Below are 20,463 nucleotides of genomic sequence, written 5' to 3'. Positions count from 1 at the left end.
ACCCATTCTAATCAGTAGTTCACATCTGTTTCCCCCTCCCACCCCCCCAGTCCCCCGCCCTGACCCATCCTGGTCACCTGCTTTGACCCCTGCTTACCTGCTCTGACCTGCCCATAACTGTCCTTTCCGCCAAACCTGCTTCCTTTAAAATAGCCAACTGGAATTAGACTAGACTGTGCAGTCTAACCCTAGCCAATAGGGGAATGACACAGCAGTAGGGGCGACCTTCGTCAGGGCATAAGTACCCCTTCCCCTCCTTGTACAGGTGTGCAGCTACCATTGCTCCATCTGTGACTGGCACCCTTCTACAGAAGTAAACTGCCTTGCTGAGAGGAATTATCTTCAAGTGCTATTTCTTTTGTGGCATCAAAATTTTACTTATAACAAAATAAAATAAAATAAAAGCTTGCCCATGTTAACATCACAAATAAATGGCAGACATGGGCTATAAACTCTAGTAGTTTGACTCTAGAGCCTACACTCGCAACCATTATCCTACCAATGACTTAACTCTGTGAACCAAACATATACATTTGTGGTGTCATTTAATAGATCCATTTCTTAAATATTTGTTTAAAATGTATATAAATTGGTCGGGTATGGTGGCTCATGCCTGTAATCCCAGTACTTTGGGAGGAAGAGGCGGGTGGATCACCTGAGGTTAGGAGTTCAAGATCAGCCTGGTCAACATGGTGAAACCCCGTCTCTACTAAAAATACAAAAAAATTAGCTGGGTATGGTGGTGCACACCTGTAGTCCCAGCTACTCAGTCGGGGGGCTGAGGTGGGAGAATCACTTGAACCCGGGAGGCAGAGGTTGCAGTGAGTGGAGACTGTGCCACCGCACTCCAACCTGGGCAACAGAGAGAGATGTTGTCTCAAAACAAACAAAAAAACCCCCAAAATATATAAATCATGGGCTGTGAGCAGTGGCTCCCATCTGCAATCACAGTGCTTTGGAAGGCTGAGGCGATTGCTTGAGCTCAGGAGTTCGAGAGCAGCCTGGGCAACACAGATAGTGAGACCCTGTCTCTGAAAAGTTTTTACAAAATAAAAAAAAACTGAAAAAAAGTATGTAAATCAACATTTATTTAAGGGAATGAAAGTGTAATACTGAAACCAGGATGGGATAGCATGAAGACCAGCTAAATTCCCAGAAAGGGAGGTTCGGGGTGGTTATAACCGACTAATCATACAGAATCCAGTTAAGGGAGGAATGCAGAAATACCCTCTCCTAGTGCTAGAGAGGAGAACCTTCCAGACTCTCCCATTCCTTCCCCAGCAACAAGCTGAGCAAATCAGTCATCATCCCTTTCTCTCTAAGGTCTTTGCCCATATCAAATAACAAAACTCATGAAAATTTCCAGATTCTTATCCTGAATTCTCCCAACTCTCAAAACTGGGTATTAGTCTATGTGCCCTGCAATAGCAGATGAGAGGCTGATGGCTCGGAAGTCAGAACAAGTCTTCTGAAGTTCCACTGCCAGGGAGTAGCTAAGCCAGAATCTGATTCCCAAGCCCCCTTGCTCATGTGCTCTCTCAGAATCCCTGCTGCCTGCCTGCCTGAAATGTCACACCCTTCTCTGCCTGAACTCTGCTGATTATCTTTCCAATTTGAACCTCAGCTCTTCACAGCCTCTCCTGACACCTGTGCTTCTGGGACCAAGTTGGTTGCTCCATCCTCTGTGATCCCCAAACACTCCTTTAGTGACTTTATGAAAGCACTTACACTGCAGTTTAGTTATTCATGTCTTCCCCAGCAGACAGTGAAGGCAAGCACTGGGTTTATTCTTCCATGTACTTCTAGTACCCAGCACACAGCTTATTAACAAATATTTATCTAATGAATGAATCTCCTTAGTCATCTAGTTCACGATTTTCCTCTAAGGTTTATCGTCTTATAATGTCTTTACTTGTTCTAGTTGAAGGTTGATTCCCCCAGCTGGACTTTAGATGGCCTCTTGTGTAACGTCCTGGTACTGAGTTGAGCCTTCTGAGATCTGCAGAGAGCCAGGCTGGTCTCCTGGGGTTTTCTCCATGTCTTGCATCCCTACTCTGGTTTCTTCGCCCCCTGCTAACAACTGCCCACCATCCTGGTCGCTATTTTTGGAATTCCTTTTGGTTTACCCTGTCCTTCCAAAAAATGTGGTGCCCTATACAGAAGGCAACAAGGCAACAGTAAGGTTTTGAAACCAATCAAGTATAGATACAAACTATCCTTAAAAATTCCTGGGGCAAGTGCCAGGAAGAATGCCTGGGTGATCCCAGGACCGCTAATTTCCCACTGCAATAGATTAGGTAACTGTTTCTTTGCTAGAGGATCAGCGAGAGAAACTAGACTTGTATTTAGGGTCCATGTTGTGGGAAAAACATGTATCTATAAATATCAGAACTCCATTTAAGAAGCACATGGGAATGAAATTAGACTGAGGAAATAACAGATGAGGTTTCCCTGCTCTCATGATCACAAGGCATATACTTTGTGTGGGAATCATCCACACTATTGAAATCTTGGGTGTGGACTAGGCACGGTGGCTCATGCCTGTAATACCAGCACTTTGGGTGGCCAAGGCGGGCAGATCACGAGGTTAGGAGATCGAGACCAGCCTGGCCTACATTGCGAATCCCTGTCTCTACCAAAAAAATACAAAAAATTAGCTGGGCATGGTGGCATGCACCTGTTGTCCCAGCTACTTGGGAGGCTGAGGCAGGAGAATCGCTTGAACCTGGGAGGTGGAGCTTGCAGTGAGCCAAGATTGTGCCACTGCACACCAGCCTGGACAACAGAGTGAGACTCTGTCCGAAAAAAAAAAAGAAATCGTGTGTGTGTGTGTGTGTGTGTGTGTATGACGCAACTTCCTGTGTGGTCAGAGACAAGGAGAATAGAACTATCATGGTCCTCATTTCATGCATTTATCAATTTACCCCATTTATTATGTGAACGTTCTCCCTAACTATCAACATCCTCCTTTATTTCTTTGTTGACTCTCAGAATTGAGTTGAACTTCAGAGGTTTTTCAATTTGGAGTTCACGAACCTCTGAAATTACGTTAACATTTTCAAGTACCTTGGTATGTGTATGGTTTTGAGCAGAGTATCTTGGCTTCATTACCTTTGCAAAGGAGGCTTAGCGGCCAAAAGGTTAAGGACCATTGTGTCCAGTGTTTACCATACAAATTGCAAATAGAACATTGAGTCTTTGTTAAGAGAAGTGACTTTACATGTTTAACAAATATTACAAACTGAAACAAAGAAATACAGTTATAACCAGTGAAGTACTCTATTATCTTCCCTAAACGAAAGTATTGGGAGTGTAAGGAGCAAAACTGCCTACTCCACAGGAAATCACAGCAGACCTTCCAGGAGAAAGCTAAAAAGCCTCTTGAAAATTAACCCCCAATTCCCCCTTTTCCAGAACTTGAATCTTGTGCTCATTCTGAAAGTTTCCACTGTTCTGGAGGAGCATAATAGGCACTTAAGGGAACGGTATGGTATTGGGATGAGAAGTGAAAAGAATTATAGAGTTGTTTAACAGAACAACATGATAAAGACTTGGGCTGCATCAAAATTATCTCACAGAGATCAGACACACTGATTCCGCAGTCTGGGGAGGAGTGGCATCAAGACAGTCAATTCTGGAGCAGCTGGGAAGAGAATGTGGCCCAGGAGCATTTCTGGATCAAATACCACCAGGAGGTGGATTACCATCATTTACATCTTGGCCCAGAATGTAGATGACAATGCCTTTGGACTGGCAAGTTCCCAGAGGACAAGAAAATGACTTCTTTAGAGCAAGGAGTTCTTGACATCTTTTAGGACCCCATTATGTTCCACCTTTTTTTTTTTTTAAACACTTAAAGAAAGATTGCTTTACCCTCCAAATAACAGAATGAACATTATCTTAAAAGGCAAAGACATTGCACGAGACCGCTTGGCCAGAATGTCTGTTCCCCATGGGAGAAGTGAATTACCTGAACTTTGGGTCAATAGAAGTAAGACGCATAACACCCTAATAGTAGGACACAAGTCCTGACCTTCTACACCAAGGTTTTCAGCACTTCGGTAAAAGCACTAACAAACTCTAAGCCTGGCAAAGATAGCAATACATACCCAGATAGTGGAAGGCACTGGAGAGGTGGCCACTGGTCACGCTGGGCAGTTGAGCAGCTGAGAATGCCCTGCTCTTCTGGCTAGAAGTGGTCTTTAATATTCTTCCCCTCTTTCTTTCACTTTCCTTTCTGAGAAAAGAGCCTCCTCTTTCTTTTGTTTACCACTCCCCACCCTGCATTAGCGAAGGGCTTCTTATAAATCACCCAGATTCTCAGAAACACTTGAGCTCTTGACCAACCTTCCTGTTGAGACTGTCCAATGGGGGTGGGTTGGCTGGGGGGGGCCAGGTTGAGACCAATGAAACCCTCTTGAGAACCCAGCGATTAGCTGGTCATTGCATCAGCCACCCCTCACCCCACGCTGGCCTTCAAATAACCTCCCCACCCTCTTCCCGTTCCCCACCCTCAGCATCTGTGTGACCGTGTTTGTGTGTAGTTGTGGGCAGTGGAAAGAGAAACTGTAAATTCCCCGCATTGTTCACCGGGGCGGTGCAGTGTGGTGGAATGATCAGGAGTACGGGTGTCACAGACGCCTGGGTTTCAATCCCAGCTCGGACTGACCCGAAACCGTGGGCAAGGGTCACATCGCTTTTCTGCTTCCCCTCGGTTTCCTCATCCGTGAAATGGGCATGGAGAAGCCTGCTAACGTTACCACTGAGGGGACTAAGGGCAGCACTACGCAAAACCTCTGGCACATGGCAGGCGCTAAATAAAAATGGGGGCCTCTCTCCTCGGGAAAAGGAAAGAGGTGGAGACGATGGAAGGGCCGGTGCCAGGGGGAAAGGGAGACGGGGTGGGTAGGCAGCGCTCAGAGGAAAGGGGCGAGGGGTCTCTGGCAGGCTCCGAGCCCCTCACGGTGCCAGAACGCGGCGGGCAGCAAGCCGGGCTCTGAGGATATCCCCAGGAGGGCCAGGCCGTTGGGTGCCACGCCGGCGTCCCTCCATCACCCCCTCCCTTGTTCCCGCAATCCCCCCCGGGTTCACTCCCCTCGCTTACCCGGCGCCCAGCCGGGCCCGTCAGCGCTCCCGGCTCCGCCAAGGGTTTTCTCCTGGGCGTCCGTGGAAACGCCGTCCGGACGGAACAACTTCCGGCCCGACAGCGCCATCATTGGCTGTTCAAGCGGGGGCGGGGCAGAGGCCGCCACTGATTGGCTGGCGGCCCCGGCGCCGCGGCGGAACGCGACTGGACCTTGCTGTGTTGGCCGGTCTGCCTCCGGGAGAACGGAGCGCTTCCGGTGCGTGTGGTGAGTGGCGGGCCCCGGGCTGGAGGGGGCCGGGACTGGGCAGCGCCCGAAGCGCCCCGCGCCTTTTAACGCGGTCATCGCCGCTCGCTTTCCTTTGACTTCCTGTTCCTTCCGAAAGCGCTGTGCTTTGGACCCACCTTACCTCTTACTATTGACAACTCGGCTAACTCCCATTCATCCTTCAAAACCCATCTCTGGTCGTATCTTGTTTGTTACCTTCCTCGGTCTGGGGTCTCCGGGGGGATCTGTGTTTTGTGTTTAATTTCCACCAACACCAGACCCAGCGTAGGGTTTGACAAAGAATAGGTAATCAGGGAATATTTGTTGAATGGAATATCATATTTCTTTTACTTCCACATATCCCCTCTCCCACCTGTTTGCATTCCAGAAATATTTTTAGACGCTGGGCTTCTCGTAGTGAATCAAACACAGAAAGTTCTGTCCTCATGGGGCTGACATGCTGGTGGTGACTGTCAGAGCCACTCGCTCCTTCCTTGGACTCTTCAGTGCCGCTGCCTTCTCTTCCATCTGGCTGTCTCTGTTCCTTTTAATCTCTCACCTCTTCCGAGAGGGAGGACGGGCACCCTGGTGGTGGGAAGCTGGCGACATCCCTTTGACAGCAAGGAGTCGAGTGCAGTCGTGGGTGGTGCCTAGGCAGAGGAGTTGAGACTGGCCTCGGGACCAGGCTTAGTATTTAGAGAGCAGAAATACCAAATTATTTGCACTGCACAGTTCCATCAGTTTATAGTCTTTCATATTATATTAGTTCCATCTGAGATGAGCTAGCTGGCTGGCTTTAGAAGTTTTATTTAAACTTTGGCTTTGTATGTGGAAGTTGTTACCTGCCTGGAGTGGGCTGCGAACGGGGGCGGCATTACTAGAGGAGGCTGACTACAGACATTGATGGAATGATGCTGACTTGGCAGAGGCGAATGGTGCCATTTTGGGGAAAGGTGTGGAAGGGGTTGGGTGGTTGATTCCAGGGGACCTTGAAACCCATTGTCTAGCAGAAGAGATGGCTAATAGGCAGGCTGTATGGAATGACTTAGCAAAGGACTTGGAGGGAATCTGTTGATGCTGACCTGACTCCACCTGTTGGGGGATGGAGGAGTAGCTTGGCCTGTTTGTTTAAGGTGGGATGCACTGGGTTTTCTTGAAGCTGGTCTACTGCCTGAGCGTTCTGTGCTGTTTCACCGCGCCCTCTGCTGTTCTGGGTGTGCCTAGCATCCTTCTTTTTCTCTGGATTGTACTTGGTGCTAACAGCACAGAAGTAAAACATTGATCCAGGCCAAAGCACTTTTTTCTGGGAACTAATTGATAACAATTTATTGTGAACGATGGTCCAGAATTTCAGAAAGGATTTTTTTTAACAAGTAGAAATTCATTGCAGTGTGAATCTGTGTGTTGGGAGTGAAACGGGTGGACTTGTGTCATGCCTTCAGAATTGCTTCCAGTACTCTTGGGAGGACGGATAGATACCTCAGAACCTTAGCCTTGTGCTGTGGGCCTGTCTCTCCAGCTGACTGCTATGGAGATGGGATATCCGGGGGGAAGAATGCTCCAGGCAGAGAGAAAAGAGGGAAGGGCTGGAGTACAAGGGAAAGGATGCAGGGGATAGTGGCAGGCCTTTCCCACCGTGGATCCTGGACAGCTTTTGATTTAAATATTTTCAGACCTAACCTCATTCATGATGATGAGCCTATGTTCTTCTCATTTGTTGCTAATAAGCAGTGCAGCAGGTTTTCTTTATACATTTATCTTCATGGATTTATACATCTAGCAAACATAGGCTAGTATTTGTGTAGGATAGAGTTCTGCAGTGAGGCTGCTGGCGTAAAAATGATGTGTTGAAACTTTTAACACACATGGCCAAAATGGACCTTTCAAAGGCATTTTTAAAGTAGCCCTGGGTCTTTCTCTCTAGGCATTGTCTCTCCAGGCCTTTTTTTTTTTTTTTTTTGAGACGGAGTCTTGTTCTGTTGCCCAGGCTGGCGATCATGGCTCACTGCAACCTCCGCCTCCCAGATTCAAGCAATTCTCCTGTCTCCGCCTCCCGAGTAGCTGGGACTACAGGTGCCTGCCGCCATCCTGGCTAATGTTTGTATTTTTAGTAGAGACACGGAGTTTTGCCATATTGGTCAGGCAGGTCTTGAACTTCTGACCTCAAGTGATCCACCAGCCTCGGCCTCCCAGAGGTCTGGGATTATAGGTGTGAGCTACTCTATCCAGCCCTGGTCTTCATTTATGTTCTTCAATAAAAGTTTTAGTTTTCTTTTTTTTTTTTTTGGAGACGGAGTTTCGCTCTTGTTACCCAGGCTGGAGTGCAATGGCGCGATCTCGGCTCACCGCAACCTCCGCCCCCTGGGTTCAGGCAATTCTCCTGCCTCAGCCTCCTGAGTAGCTGGGATTACAGGCACACGCCACCATGCCCAGCTAATTTTTTGTAGTTTTAGTAGAGACGGGGTTTCACCATGTTGACCAGGATGGTTTCGATCTCTTGACCTCGTGATCCACCCGCCTCGGCCTCCCAAAGTGCTGGGATTACAGGCTCGAGCCACCGCGCCTGGCCAAAGTTTTAGTTTTCTTTCCTTTTTTTTTTGACATGGAGTCTCCCTCTGTCGCCCAGGCTGGAGTACAGTGGTGCAATCTCAGCTCATTGCAACCTCTGCCTCCCGGGTTCAAGAGATTCTCCTGCCTCAGGCTCTCAAGTAGCTGGGATTCCAGGCATGTGCCACCAGGACTGGCTAATTTTTGTATTTTTAGTAAAGACGGGGTTTCATTATGTTGGTCAGGCTGGTCTCAAACTCCTGACCTCAAGTGATCTGCCCACCTCAGCCTCCCAAAATGCTTGGATTACAGGCGTGATCCACCATGCCCAGTCTTTTAGTTTTCTTCATGTAGGTCTTGCTTATTTTTTATAGATTTACCCCGAGCTATCGCATAGTATTCATTTCGAAAGTTGTGTCTTCTAACTAATTATGCCTGGTGTGTAGAAAAGCCTTTTGTGTGTGTATTTGTTTTATTTTATTTTTCAGACAAGAAAACCTTTTATTTTAAACCACAAATAGTCAGCAGGTGGCCATAACTATCCATGTTTCATTAAAGTCACATAAAACCTAGGTACAAAAGCACCACTGATTATTGCTCTAGAAAAACTGCATGAAAATTTCAAATATGCACAGTAAAAACACCACAGTATGCACAGGACGAATTTTTTTTTTTTTTTTTTTTTTTTAGACGGAGTTTCGCTCTCGTTACCCAGGCTGGAGTGCAATGGCGCGATCTTGGCTCACCGCAGCCTCCGCCTCCTGAATTCAGGCAATTCTCCTGCCTCAGCCTTCTGAGCAGCTGGAATTACAGGCACGCACCACCATGCCCAGCTGATTTTTTGTAGTTTTAGTAGAGACGGGGTTTCACCATGTTGACCAGGATGGTCTCGATCTCTTGACCGTGTGATCCACCCGCCTCGGCCTCCCAAAGTGCTGGGATTACAGGCTTGAGCCACCGCGCCCGGCCCAGGACGAAATTTTAAAGCAAGTGCATGGATGCTGAATCAATCTGACAGCTTCCAATATGAAACTGGTATTTATTTTACTTGAGGATGATGTAAATTTCTTAAAAGCATGACTATGAGAGGGTAAAATGTCCATCCTTATAGATTTTTGTATGCTGACTAGTAGAGTCCTAAAAAATTAGCATTTACGAAATACTTGGTAAAAATAGCTTTTAAAAGTTGTCCCAAGAGATACATAAAATCAACCCCAATTTTTCATGACAATTCATTCTTCCTTGTTATCCACAGATTCAGTTTTCTGTGCCTTCTTTTCCAGCTTCCTGCTTTTCCTCCTTCTCCCCTTTAGCACCTCTGCTAATCTTTGCTCCAGGTTCTTTCTTAGAAGATGTGTTTCTTGGTTTGGGTTCAGGTTTTGGTGGAGCAGGTTTCGCTGACAATCTGGCAGACCGTCTTGTGGGCTCCTGGTTAGTTACTTTGGATCCATCTTTGCCCTCTGCATTCTTTGGAGACTTTCTCTTCGGCACAGTGACTATGTTCGTGAAGCAAAAGTAAAGCAACCAGCTGGAACTGCTGGCACTGCTGCTGGATGCTGCCTCTGCTGCGGCAGCTGCTCACGCGAGGAAGGGCATGGCATAGCCTGGCCTCTTTTTTTTTTTTTTTTTTTTTTTTGAGATGGAGTCTTGCTCTTGTTGCCCAGGCTGGAGTGCAGTGGTGTGATCTTGGCTTACTGCAACCTCCACCTCCCAGGTTCAAATAATTCTCCTGTCTTAGGCTCCCAAGTTGCTGGGAATGCAGATGCCTGCCACCCCGCCCAGCTAATTTTTGTATTTTTAGTAGAGATGGGGTTTCATCATGTTGGCCAGGCTGGTCCTGAACTCCTGACCTCAGGTGATCTGCCCGCCTGGGCCTCTCTAAGTGCTGGGATTATAGGGGTGAGCCACTGTGCCCAGCCTGTGTTTGTTCTTTTTTTTTTTAAGACAATGGAGTCTTGCTCTTTCGCCAAGGCTGGAGTGCAGTGGCAGGCTCTTGGGTCACCACAGCCTCCGTCTCCTGGGTTCAAGCCATTCTCCTGCCTCAGCCTCCTGAGTAGCTGGGATTACACGACACGCCACCACACCCAGCTAAGTTTTGTATTTTTAATAGAGACGGGGGGGTTCACCATGTTGGTCAGGCTGGACTTGTACTCCTGACCTCGTGATCTGCCCACCTTGGCCTCCCAAAGTACTGGGATTACAGGTGTAAGCAACCGTGCCTGGCCAACCTGTGTTTATTTTTGTGAGTGTTGAATTGTTGGATTTCCTAGGTGACATGTTTTCTTATAACTACACACATATTCTTCCATGCACATTTTCTGATACGTGACTTTGTTTGATCTTAGGTGGTTTGGTTTTGAAGGACAGCAAGAACTCTGTCTTTAATGGCTTCGTTGGTAGCTTATGATGATTCGGACTCGGAGGCTGAGACAGAGCCTGCAGGAAGTTTGAATGCCATGGGCCAGGTGAAAGACACTTCTGGTACGGCCAGACCGCCTGGGCAGGATTTTGCATCTGGTACACTGGATGTACCCAAAGGAGGGGCACAGCCCACAAAGCATGGCTCTTGCGGGGACCCAGGCGGCCATCACCTCCCACTGGCTTGGCTTGGGAGAAGCGATCGGGGATCTTGCCCTAGCCAGAGGCTACAGTGGCCCGGGAAGGAGCCTCAAGTCACCTTCCCCACCAACGAGCCTTCTCATTCTTCTCTGTGGACGAGCCATGTTCCAGCCAGCCACATGCCCCTGGCAGCTGCACGCTTTAAGCAAGTAAAACTCTTCAGGGACTTTTCCAAGTCATCTTTCCATGCTCAAAGTGAGTCTGAAACCGTAGGTAAAAATGGCAGCTCTTTGCAGAAGAAGTGTGAGGACGATGTCGTACCCTATATCCCCAAAAGACTAAGACAGCTGCCTGCGTTACGCATGGAAACAGGCAAGGCTAACGAGGCGGAGCCACAGGGGCGCCCTGCAGGGCGGGCCCCAGCCCCTCTTTGTGTGGCCCCCAGAGTGTCTGAGTTTATTCAGCCATATTTGAACAGCCATTATAAAGAAACCACGGTTCCGCGGAAAGTGCTCTTCTACCTGAGAGGCCATAGGGGCCCTGTCAACAGCGTTCAGTGGTGTCCAGTGCCTTCTCAGAGCCACATGCTTCTCTCCACTTCCATGGATAAAACTTTCAAGGTAAGACTTGAGTGAAAACTTCCGCTTTCAGATGGTCTTAGGAATACACTGCTGGAGTAACAGTGAAGCGGAAGGAGGTTACGGGCTGAACTTTTGTGTGTGTGTAGATTTCTGTAATTTTCTTTGTTGCATCCAGAAAATGGTCATCTGTGGTCAGCCCAGGGTCGTGAGTCCCTCCTGCCCCACCCCTTCCCTGATGCTGCTTTGCTCAGGTCGCCAGAGGATACTGCTCCTTATCCCTCTCGGAGGTCGTGAGAGTGATTAGTAGGAGAAGAGAAGCAGGCCCAGGACCAAGCCCTGGGGACTGGGGACATCCTCTGTGACCCTATGGAGCACTGAGCCATGCCAGCTCTGTGCCCAGTGCTATGCGGGTTTCAGGAGCTGTTGGGAGTGGCAGATAGACCCGGCCCCGGGTGTTAGGCTTGTGCAATGTGGCAGGAGCCATTGACAGGTAGACAAATGCAACCCTGGGCCCTGAGGATAGGTCCCCCAGTAGGACACACAGGTGCTCTGGGAGCCCAATGGGAGGGGCCCAGCCTAGTCCAGGAGGGCTCGGCAAAAGCCTCCTGAGGGAGGGGAAGGTTTGCTTGGGGATGGGGGCAGGAGGGCGCGTTGGCTGCAGGAGCCTTGTGTATGCATCGGCTCTAAGCATGAGGGCCTGGGAGCTGGCTTCAAGCATGAGCGTGTGAGGGACTGGAGGCCGGGGAAGCAAGGTCAGGGAGGGTTGCACATGTTCTTCTAGAGACTTCCAGTTTTACATGGAAAATCCTTTTTGCATTGTCTTATTTATTTTCCAGTCTACTGAAGTAATAGTAATGCGTCCCCACAGTATGCAGGTACAGTGTGGTGGGTCATTGTGCCCGCTGGGGACCTGCCTCCAGCCCTTCTCGCTGTGCAGTGCATCCCTCCTCTCTCTCCTCGCAGCTAGCAAAGCACCTGAAATGTAGCGGGTGCCAGTTAAATGCCAACTGAACAAAAAGCTCTTGGGAAGGAAATACCTTTGAGGGACTTGGCTTCACATCAGCTTTGCTGCAGAGTAGCTAGCTGGTTGACCACTGGCCTGGCCACCTTCCCGTGGAGTCTGGTGTCTCCTCTGTAAAAGGGCAGAATCATACCTGGTCATGTGCTCATATGAGAAAAATGCTGGAAAAGTGCCTTGCACAGAGCTAGGTACCTCATAGGGGCTCAGTAAATGGTGGTTCCCTTGCCCTTGCTTCCTCAGAGTTCTGGAACCAACTTTCCTAGATCACTTCATTTGCAAATTACGTTTTGAGCTTTTCTCCCTAGGAAACATTTTTTAAAGTGAAGAAAGGAAGCTCCAAGTATAGAGATGTCTTTGAAATGAGCCGAGTTGATAGGTGTCATTTTTTTGTTGTTTTTTGGAGATGGAGTCTCACTCAACTGTTGCCCAGGCTGGAGTGCAGTGGTGCAATCTCAGTTCACTGCAACCTTTGCCTCCTGGATTCAAGAAATTCTCCTGCCTCAGCCTCCTGAGTAGCTGGGATTATAGGTGTGTGCCACCACTCCTGGCTAATTTTTGTATATTTAGTAGAGATGGGGTTTCTCCAGGTTGGTCAGCCTGGTCTCGAACTCCTGACCTTGTGATCTGCCTGCCTCGGCCTCCCGAAGTGCTGCGATTACAGGGGTAGCCACTGTGCCCGGCCTGATGGGTGTCATTTTTAAATGGCAAATTGTAGTCTTGAAGTGGCTTGTCTGTGCTCTTTTCTGGCAAGACTCATAGAGTCCTGGGGGAAAGAAAGTCATATTCTCTCTTCAGCCTGGCGTTCTGGGATTTTCACTCAGGTTTTTGGTGCTTTTCCTGCAACACTGGGTACTGTGAAGTGTGTTTGAAGGCTTCTGGCATCCCTGGTGTGGGTCACAGAGTGCTGGTATTGACCCTGTGGTCCTGGGGCTTCTCTGCTTTCTTTCCCAAGTCTGTGCTGCAGGGGCTGGAGAGTGGGGAACCCATTGGAGGGTTGCTGGTGGGCCTGGGCACTGTCTGGCTGGCCCTGGAGTTTGAGTGGTGGCCCTTGTCCTCCGGGCACTCGCCTTCCTGTTGAGGGGGAAACTTTCTTTCCTCCATGCTTCTGTCATGCCCCACCCTCTCGAGGGTCCCCTCCCTTTACTTTCCTGCCTGTTAGGTACCTGCTCCACAGCCGATGCCCAGCCTGGAAAGTCATCTTCTCTGAAAAGCTCCCCATTGGATCCAGTGAATACGTGTTTAGTGGGCTCTAGCTTTGTGCAATGTCCTGTTTTAGGGGCTGGAGAAATAGCAGTGATCAAGACACGCAAATCCCCCCACGTGGGAATTTGGCAGGTTGGCAGGGTGTCCTCACGTCAAACCTCTCACTTCTGGGTGTCCTCATGACTGTCCGCTGTTTGAATGTGCTGCTCCCCGCTGCTGCCTGTGGGCCCTGGGAGCTGGGCCCAAGGCCTCCTGCCCTTGTCTCTTGTTGCAGGGGTGATTGCAGCCTCACTTCTTGGGTCAGTGCCGTGGAGCAGTGGATGGGCTGGAGTTGGAGTGAATGGTGGCGTCCAAGGTGCCCAGTCTAGGTGCTGGCATGTGGCAGGGACTTTGTGGAAGGTAGTCCTGGCTGAGGGGTGGTACTCAGAGGGAGGGAGAGGGCAGCCAGGCCGATGGCAGCACAGGCTGGAGGAGAGGTTAGTTATAGGCAGAGATGGGTGGTATGCCCTCCACTCAGGGCACTGCCTCCTGGAGAGATGTGGGGTGGCAGGTGTGTCCTGGTGGATGCCCACCTGCCTCCTCGCCTCCAGAGTCCTCTGTCCTGATGGTGAGGAGCAGATCTGGAGCCCTGTGGGACTGGCTTCCATCCGGTGTTGTCAAGTGTTCTCTGGGCCCTGCTGGCAGGGAGGCAGCTTGGGTCACTTTTGCCTGGGAAATTGAGACTTCCTAAACAGAAGCATCCTCATGTTCGTTTTTGAGCAGAGAGCACCTGAGTGGAGGCACTGATTTTTGGCCTTTTGGAGTATACGTGGATGTTGGGATATGTTTCTGCCCCCATGGGGTGGAAGCTGTAAGCAGCCAACTAACTGTGACACCTCATGACCAGAAGAGGGCGCAGCTGGCCCAGCTTGGAATAACAGCGAGGCAGTTCAGACTGAGGGACTGTGGTAGGAATTCCTGCTCCTGGGCTGGGAGTCAGAGACCTGGGTCGAGGTCTGTGGGGCTGCACTGGGTGGGGCCAGGGTCCGCTGCTGTGCCCGCCTGTCCCGGGGAGATGGTGTGCGCTGCAGCTGATGACGCTGGCACTGGCCCCTTGGGCTGCCAGACAGCTTCCAGGAGTCCCCCCACCACACTGTGCACCCTGGGTGCCTTCCCAGGGCAGAGCACTCTGCTGTCGTGAGGCCGGGCCGGGGCCAGCATGGCTGCTGGGGTCGGCATCTCCTGACCCTCTTTTTACTGTGCTGCCATTAACATCAGGCTTTTATAAGCCATAGATATAAACGGTGGGCCAGGGCTCTCTCTGTTTTAAGATATTTGACAGTTTTCAGTGATGGGGTTATTTGGCAAATTGCGTTTGGGCAAATTGACTTTGAGCAACTTTTCAGTGTGAAGAGTGTGTGGCAGGGGCTGGAGGAGCTAGGATGGGAAGACAGATTGGGAACTGGGTGAGAGCCGGGCGGGAGTTGTGGACAGAAGTCCTGGCTGAGGCCTCAGGCTTGCTGGGCCACCAGGTTTGTGTGTGGCCTGGCTGGGCGGCGTGTGGTGTTCTTTTCTCTCCTTGGTGTCAGAGGTGGGGCAGCATGGCAGATCTTGAGGACCTGGTGACCTGGGGAAGGCAGTGTGTGGGTATGGGTGGCGGGTCTGGAGTGGGGACAGGGCCTTGGGTGCAGGCAGGAGTCCTGGGTGGCTGCAGCCTAGTCCCTGGAGGAGAGCAGGTGGTGAGTGCAGTGGGAATGAGCTGGAAGAGGCTGGTGCAGCAGCGTACTCCCCAACTCGGCGCTTCCTTCCCAGGGTGCTTTCTCCCTGCTTTTTGGTTAAAATCTGCCAGAGTGCCTTCTGGGCCCCTGCTGGATCAGGAGGGAGGGAAGAGCTTGAGGGCGGGGTGACAAGACCTGGTTGGGCCCTTCCTCTGTGGCCAGCCCCTGGCTGTCTGGTCTCTGGCAAGTTACCTCACTTCTGAGCCTCCATTTGAGTATCTGAAAAGTGGAGAGCGTTATACGTGCCTTGCTGGATTTTTGTGAAAAGTAAACGATATTAGATGTGAATCACCTAGTGCAGTGCCTGGCATGTAGCTGGCGCTTAGTGTATGCTTGAGTTCTTGCTTTTCCCCAGGAATTTCCTTCCTTCAATGATATGTGCGCATGTGTTATTTAACATAAGTAGCCATGGAACCATATCAGCTTCACCTAGCTAGACTTTAAGCTTCCTGAGCCAGACCCATTTTTATATTCTCAGCATCTGGCACAAAATTGTGTACATGTTAAGTGATCGATAAAGATTAAAACAAATTTTTTGTATTTTATTGCAAGCCTTTGTGGAGGGATTGTCTTTTGAGTGCATAAATTCTATTCGCCACTAGGGAGCACAGTAAGACTTAATATAAGCAGCTCATCCAAGCTTCTAGAATGTGGAAGAATCCTTGATTCAAGGTAACATTTACTGAAAAATGATTTCTTTCTGATCAGGAGAAAAACAACACAGTCCAACTGATTAATCTAAAGAACATGGAGTGCCAGTTCCTTCATCTCCTTAAAATGTAGCTTTGGAATTCATACATTTCAATTGGGCACATTACGGTAGAAAGACACTTATTTTAATGTGTTCGAAATGTTCTGTGAGCTGTGAAATATGCTTATATTAGTTTTGAAAAATTTACAGCTAGAGAAATTAAGTAAAATAAAACAATGACTCATACTTCCACAGCGCTGCTCTTTCTTTCCCGATGATCCTTTCCTGCCCTTGCCTGTGAACGTGCGTGGTTTTCTCATAGCTGTAATCCCAGCACGGATACCCTTTCATACACTCTTTTCATCTCCTAGTGAACTTGTTCGGCTCAACATGTTTCAACACCCACTGCACGTAAAGGTAGAAATTCAGACTTTGATGCCGTTTTTGAAGGAAAACGTGTATGTGGCCTGCTTTAACCAAACATAGCCAGGCCTGATTGAATGCTCCCATGTACAGAACCCTCTGCCAGGCACTGAGGTGGAAGTCCCAAAAGAATAAGGTGTGTTTCCTGCTTCCAGGGGCCTGTGGTACCTGTATGAAAACCTGCAGTTCTAAAACACAGAAGGGTTTAAAAGAAATTGTATGAATTAGATGTTGTTTATTTGCTTTACAGAACAATTTGCTCTAGAAATTCTTTCAGTAACAAGCTTCCTTAAAATACTTTTAAAAAAAAAGCTTTTGATTTTTGATCATGAGTGTAATATTTTCTTGTGAAAAGCTTTGACGTTGCAGGAAATTTGAAGTATGAAGGAGAAACAGAAATCATTGATAACCCCCAACCCCAAGTCAGTGCCTCACTCACATGAGAGGCCTTCCTGGCCTGGGCCTGCATTCCTCTCTGTTTACATCACTGGGCGTATTGCATAGTATGTGCAGTTTTGAGTTTTCCTCTGCTGCCTAGTCTTTTGTAATGTTTGTAAGGGGAGTTTTTCTACCTTATTAAAAACTTTTCCCCAAAGATATTTTCATAACTGTCTCAAATTTCATACTTTACTTTGTCATTTCCATGTTGTTTCCTGTAATTTCCTGCTTTCATTAAAAAAATAATCTGTATTTCAGTGAATTTGGCTATACATAAAGGTTGTCTTTTCTTGCTGCCTTAATGCAGTTAAGATGGGCCTTGATTTACACCCAGGCATTAGCTAAAGCACTTGTGTGCGGTGAGTGGGACCTGAGGAAACTGGTAAGCCTTCAGTGCCACCGTGGCACTCCACGGCTTCCATGCCAAATCTTCTGCTTGGTAGCTGTGTGACTTTGGGAAAATCATTTAGCCTCTCTGATCCCCTAGTTCTTCACTGGTAAAATGTGGATATTGACACCAAGTAAGGTTGCTGCCATAGAGCAGAAATGAGAAGATTCAGCCTAGTGCCTGAGAAGGGAGAGGCTAAGGAAGCATGTTTCCGACTCCCCTGAACCTGTATTGATTAGTTATAAAACAAAGTATAGAAAAGACAACTCACCTGGAATCCTCCAACTTGCTGTAACTCTTGTTTTTGTGAATCTTTCACCGTCTGTCTCTGTGCACACGTTTTTCAAGCATTTCCGCCCCAGTGTTTTTGTGATAAATATGTTCAGAATCTAAAGTGTTTGAGGTCTGTTTGTGTCAAGCCATTCATGCACTCCCTTTTCATGCTTGGCAGGTCCACGTTGGAGAGCTGGGTCCCTGTCCCCAAACTGGTCACATTTAAAACATCACAGAAGGGAAAGAATCGCACAGCCCTTTGCCTGTTTCCAGGGCAGGTTTGCAGCGGAGCCTCTGGCAGTGCTGAGTGAAGCAACCTTACAGCAGAGGACCCAGGAGAGCAGTGGGGGGCAGGGAAGATGTGCCACCTCCTGCCAGCTGGTGCCAGGGTCAGCTGTCTCACGGGCACCTCCCCATGCATACCTGGAGGACAGGACTTTGTTCTGGAGGCTGAAGACCCAGGAGGGGTTTTGCTGTGCTGCCCCTGGCTCTGTGGCCTCTGACTGGGCGTTGGATGAGAGGACGGCGAGGGCTAGCCATTGCCGAGTGCTTACCGTGTGCTAGGCATGTTCTAAATGTTCCATCTCCTCTTCATTACAGGCCTGAGAGGCCACGGCTGTCCTCATTCCCATTTTACAGATGAGGAAGTTGAGGAACAGAGAGGTCAAGGGACTTGTCTGTGGTCACACAGCTAGTAAATGATAGAGGCAGGCAGGGAAGTTGTCTGTCAGACTCAGAGCCTGAGCAGAAAGAGCTACCAGCTCCATGCCGCCCTCCTGCCCCTGAGAATAATGGTGGAAAAGTGAATCCCCTTCACCCAAGTGGTGTCCAAGCTCCATCCCAGCTTGTGAATCTTGTGGTTCCGTTAAGGGACAAATGGAGAAGAGATGATTTCTGGGGTGGTTTGGATTTGCATTTTTATGTATTACAGGATCTTGTTGATTTATCATTGTTAGTGAATCTGATTATATTAGGGTATCATAGATGTGCTTTGTAGAAAGTGATATATTTCACATTCAAAGACAAGGAATTTATGGCTCCAAGTTCCAGAGTGAGGGTTTATTTCAGTTTTGAAAGAATTATTCTTGATGGATTTTACAAAATGAGATTGAGAAATGATTTGATGTGTGGAGTGAGGAGTCGTGGAACATTATGTAGATGATTGGCAATTTATTCTAAGCACGAGGCAAATCTATTGGAAATGAGAGGCGCAGCTGGGAAGGAGGTTTGGGTTGTGGTAGTGGGCCTTTGATATTTGGGGAGCGAATGATTAACAGTGCATCAGGGTAATTAGATGAAGGTGAGGAGAGAATGAATGGGTGATGTGTGTGTGTGCATGTGCGTGCATGCATAGTGATCATCTGGTTCGTTTTCATTTGATAGAGGCCCAGAGAAGGGAAGACACTTGCCTGAGGACCCGCAGTAGGTGTTTGGTTGCTTCCCAGTCTGGACACTATATTTGCTTCTCTCTTTTCCCACCGTCCAGAGGAATCTCAGAGTCACCTGAATTACCCCAGGATTGGGAGTGAGGGGCTTTATTTAGGCTGGTTGACAGCAGGACTGCTGAGCCTCTGGGAAGAGCTGTGAGATTCTGAGCTGGAATCTTCCCTTTGTGGGAAGTGAAGTTTTTTTGACACTCCTCCTCCCCCATGTGAAAGCCGAGACGTTTCTGAGGCCAACAAATGAGACACTTCCCAGTTCTAGTTGCCTTACAATCTTGTGCCTTATAGAAAAAGCCTTGGGTTGAAGAGGAATAAGAAAAGGAAAGTGTAGCAGAATCCGAGCTGTGTTTTGTGCTTTTTAATAACTTCATTCCCTTTAACTTCAACAGTTCGGTGTACCATGGGCAGAGCCGTGTGCCCGCCAGATGCTGACAGGAAGAAAACAGCCATGCGAAGGTTCAGGCTCTGTCCTCGAGAAGCCAGCCTCGTTCACTCTCATCCCATGTCATTAAGGGAAGAATAGAGCAATTTGGAAAAAATGCTTTTAATGTAATTGAAAAATGCAGATTGCAAAATTGGTGCACTTAGGAGTTGAGATAGTCTAGTAAATTATTTCTTGTTGCTTTTAAAACTTGGACACCATAGACTCTTAAAGGTGCCTTTCTAATGCCCAGTGATGGCCTGTGTCTAAATGATTTGTTTTAGATTTAATTTGTCTTATCATAACAGTAGTAAAATTTTGGAAAAAATTGCAAGAAAATGGCAGAAATTAAAAGATCAACCGTAGACCCTTCCCTCAAGCATAACGACTGTGAACATTTTGCAAGCAGCATTTCCTTCTAGTCTTTTTTCCCCATATATATAAACTAGTTTTAATCATACCACAGGTACTTTGTTTTTGTAGCCTGCATTTAAAAATCACAGGATGGTTATTTTTCCCTCTTAAGAGGGGTTAGGTAAGTCATTCCGACCTTCTAAGCTTGTCTCCTAGCTTCTGCCGTTTCTCGTCAGGCGTTTTCTTTTGTCTGTTCTCCCAGATGGACACAGCTCTCATGCAGACCCGTCATATATCGTGGGGAGTGGAGCAAGCTATAGGACAGGCGCACTGAGGTGCTGTCAGAAGGTACATGTGAGTGAGACCAACTGTGTCAGCCCAGGACCCCGGAAGCTGCCTTCACCTGGCCTCCCCTCTGGCAAGCTTCCTGAAGTTTCCTAAACTTGGCGAGGATAGTGTACCTTGATCTTCCACGTGGAATACTGTAATGCTGGCTGAAATGCAGGGAGGACAAGAAGGGCTTTAGAAACCTACAACCAAAGCGGCCATATAACTCTGCTTTGCCAGGGCTCGGGCTGTTCCAGGCCTGCCTTTCCTTGCCAGGAGTGAGGCGTTGGTGACCTCGGCCCCCCATGGGATGAGGGCCATACAGAGTTGGGTGGCATCCCCGGGGCTGCTGCTGGTGAAGGTCGTTGACTTCGAGGCTCTGATTGCTTGGGCTTCCTGAATGTCCCTGGATTGAGCTTCTGGGTTTCTCCTCTTTTCTCTATTTCTTGGCCCTTCTGTTTTATTTTTCTGGGAAATTTCTTCCATTTTATCTTTTCAATCCTTTTTTTTGAATTTGTATTTCTGCTGTCATAAACTTTTAAATTGAAGCATAATATATATTCAGAGAAGTGCTCTGTTCTGTCATATTTTACATTCCAAGAGCTGTTTCTTGTTTTCTGAATGTTCCTTTTTTTAATATAGCATATTGTTTTTTATTGTATATTTACAAAGTCTTTTCTTAGCTCT

General features: G+C 48.3%; 2 protein-coding genes and 1 pseudogene across 9 annotated transcripts in view; 1 reads left to right on the top strand and 2 right to left on the bottom strand.

The window, feature by feature from the left end:
- WARS1 (tryptophanyl-tRNA synthetase 1) overlaps positions 1-5,220 on the bottom strand; it is a 39,651-nt gene extending 34,431 nt beyond the window's left edge. Inside the window, exons 1-2 of one of the 5 annotated variants that reach the window (XM_032287402.1) lie at positions 5,105-5,193; positions 4,110-4,237 (exon numbers count right to left, since the gene is read on the bottom strand). The gene's annotated coding sequence lies outside the window, so the exon portion shown is untranslated. Of the gene's footprint in view, positions 1-277; positions 300-4,109; positions 4,478-5,104 lie in introns of those variants that run through there. The other 4 variants (XM_032287403.1, XM_032287401.1, XM_032287405.1 and 1 more) reach the window with 4 other exon arrangements.
- Positions 5,221-5,253: 33 nt separating this feature from the next.
- The window catches only part of WDR25 (WD repeat domain 25), a 152,167-nt gene continuing 136,957 nt past the window's right edge, over positions 5,254-20,463 (top strand). Inside the window, exons 1-2 of one of the 3 annotated variants that reach the window (XM_032287398.1) lie at positions 5,254-5,342; positions 10,244-11,077. In XM_032287398.1, coding sequence (XP_032143289.1) covers positions 10,283-11,077 — 795 coding nt within the window. In that variant the 5' untranslated portion in view covers positions 5,254-5,342; positions 10,244-10,282. Of the gene's footprint in view, positions 5,549-10,243; positions 11,078-20,463 lie in introns of all 3 variants that reach the window. The other 2 variants (XM_032287397.1, XM_032287399.1) reach the window with 2 other exon arrangements.
- Positions 9,139-10,213, bottom strand: LOC116558056 (annotated as a pseudogene). The gene is made up of 2 exons (XR_004271804.1): positions 10,192-10,213; positions 9,139-9,472 (listed from the first exon to the last, which is right to left on the bottom strand). The product of XR_004271804.1 is annotated as a high mobility group nucleosome-binding domain-containing protein 3 pseudogene (transcript).

Source organism: Sapajus apella, unplaced genomic scaffold (genome assembly GCF_009761245.1).
Source record: "Sapajus apella isolate SASKATOON/1434 unplaced genomic scaffold, GSC_monkey_1.0 scaffold20, whole genome shotgun sequence".
NCBI classification, from domain to species: domain Eukaryota; kingdom Metazoa; phylum Chordata; class Mammalia; order Primates; family Cebidae; genus Sapajus; species Sapajus apella.
Note: the sequence above shows the minus strand (reverse complement) of the source record. Positions and strands in the feature narration are given on the sequence as shown.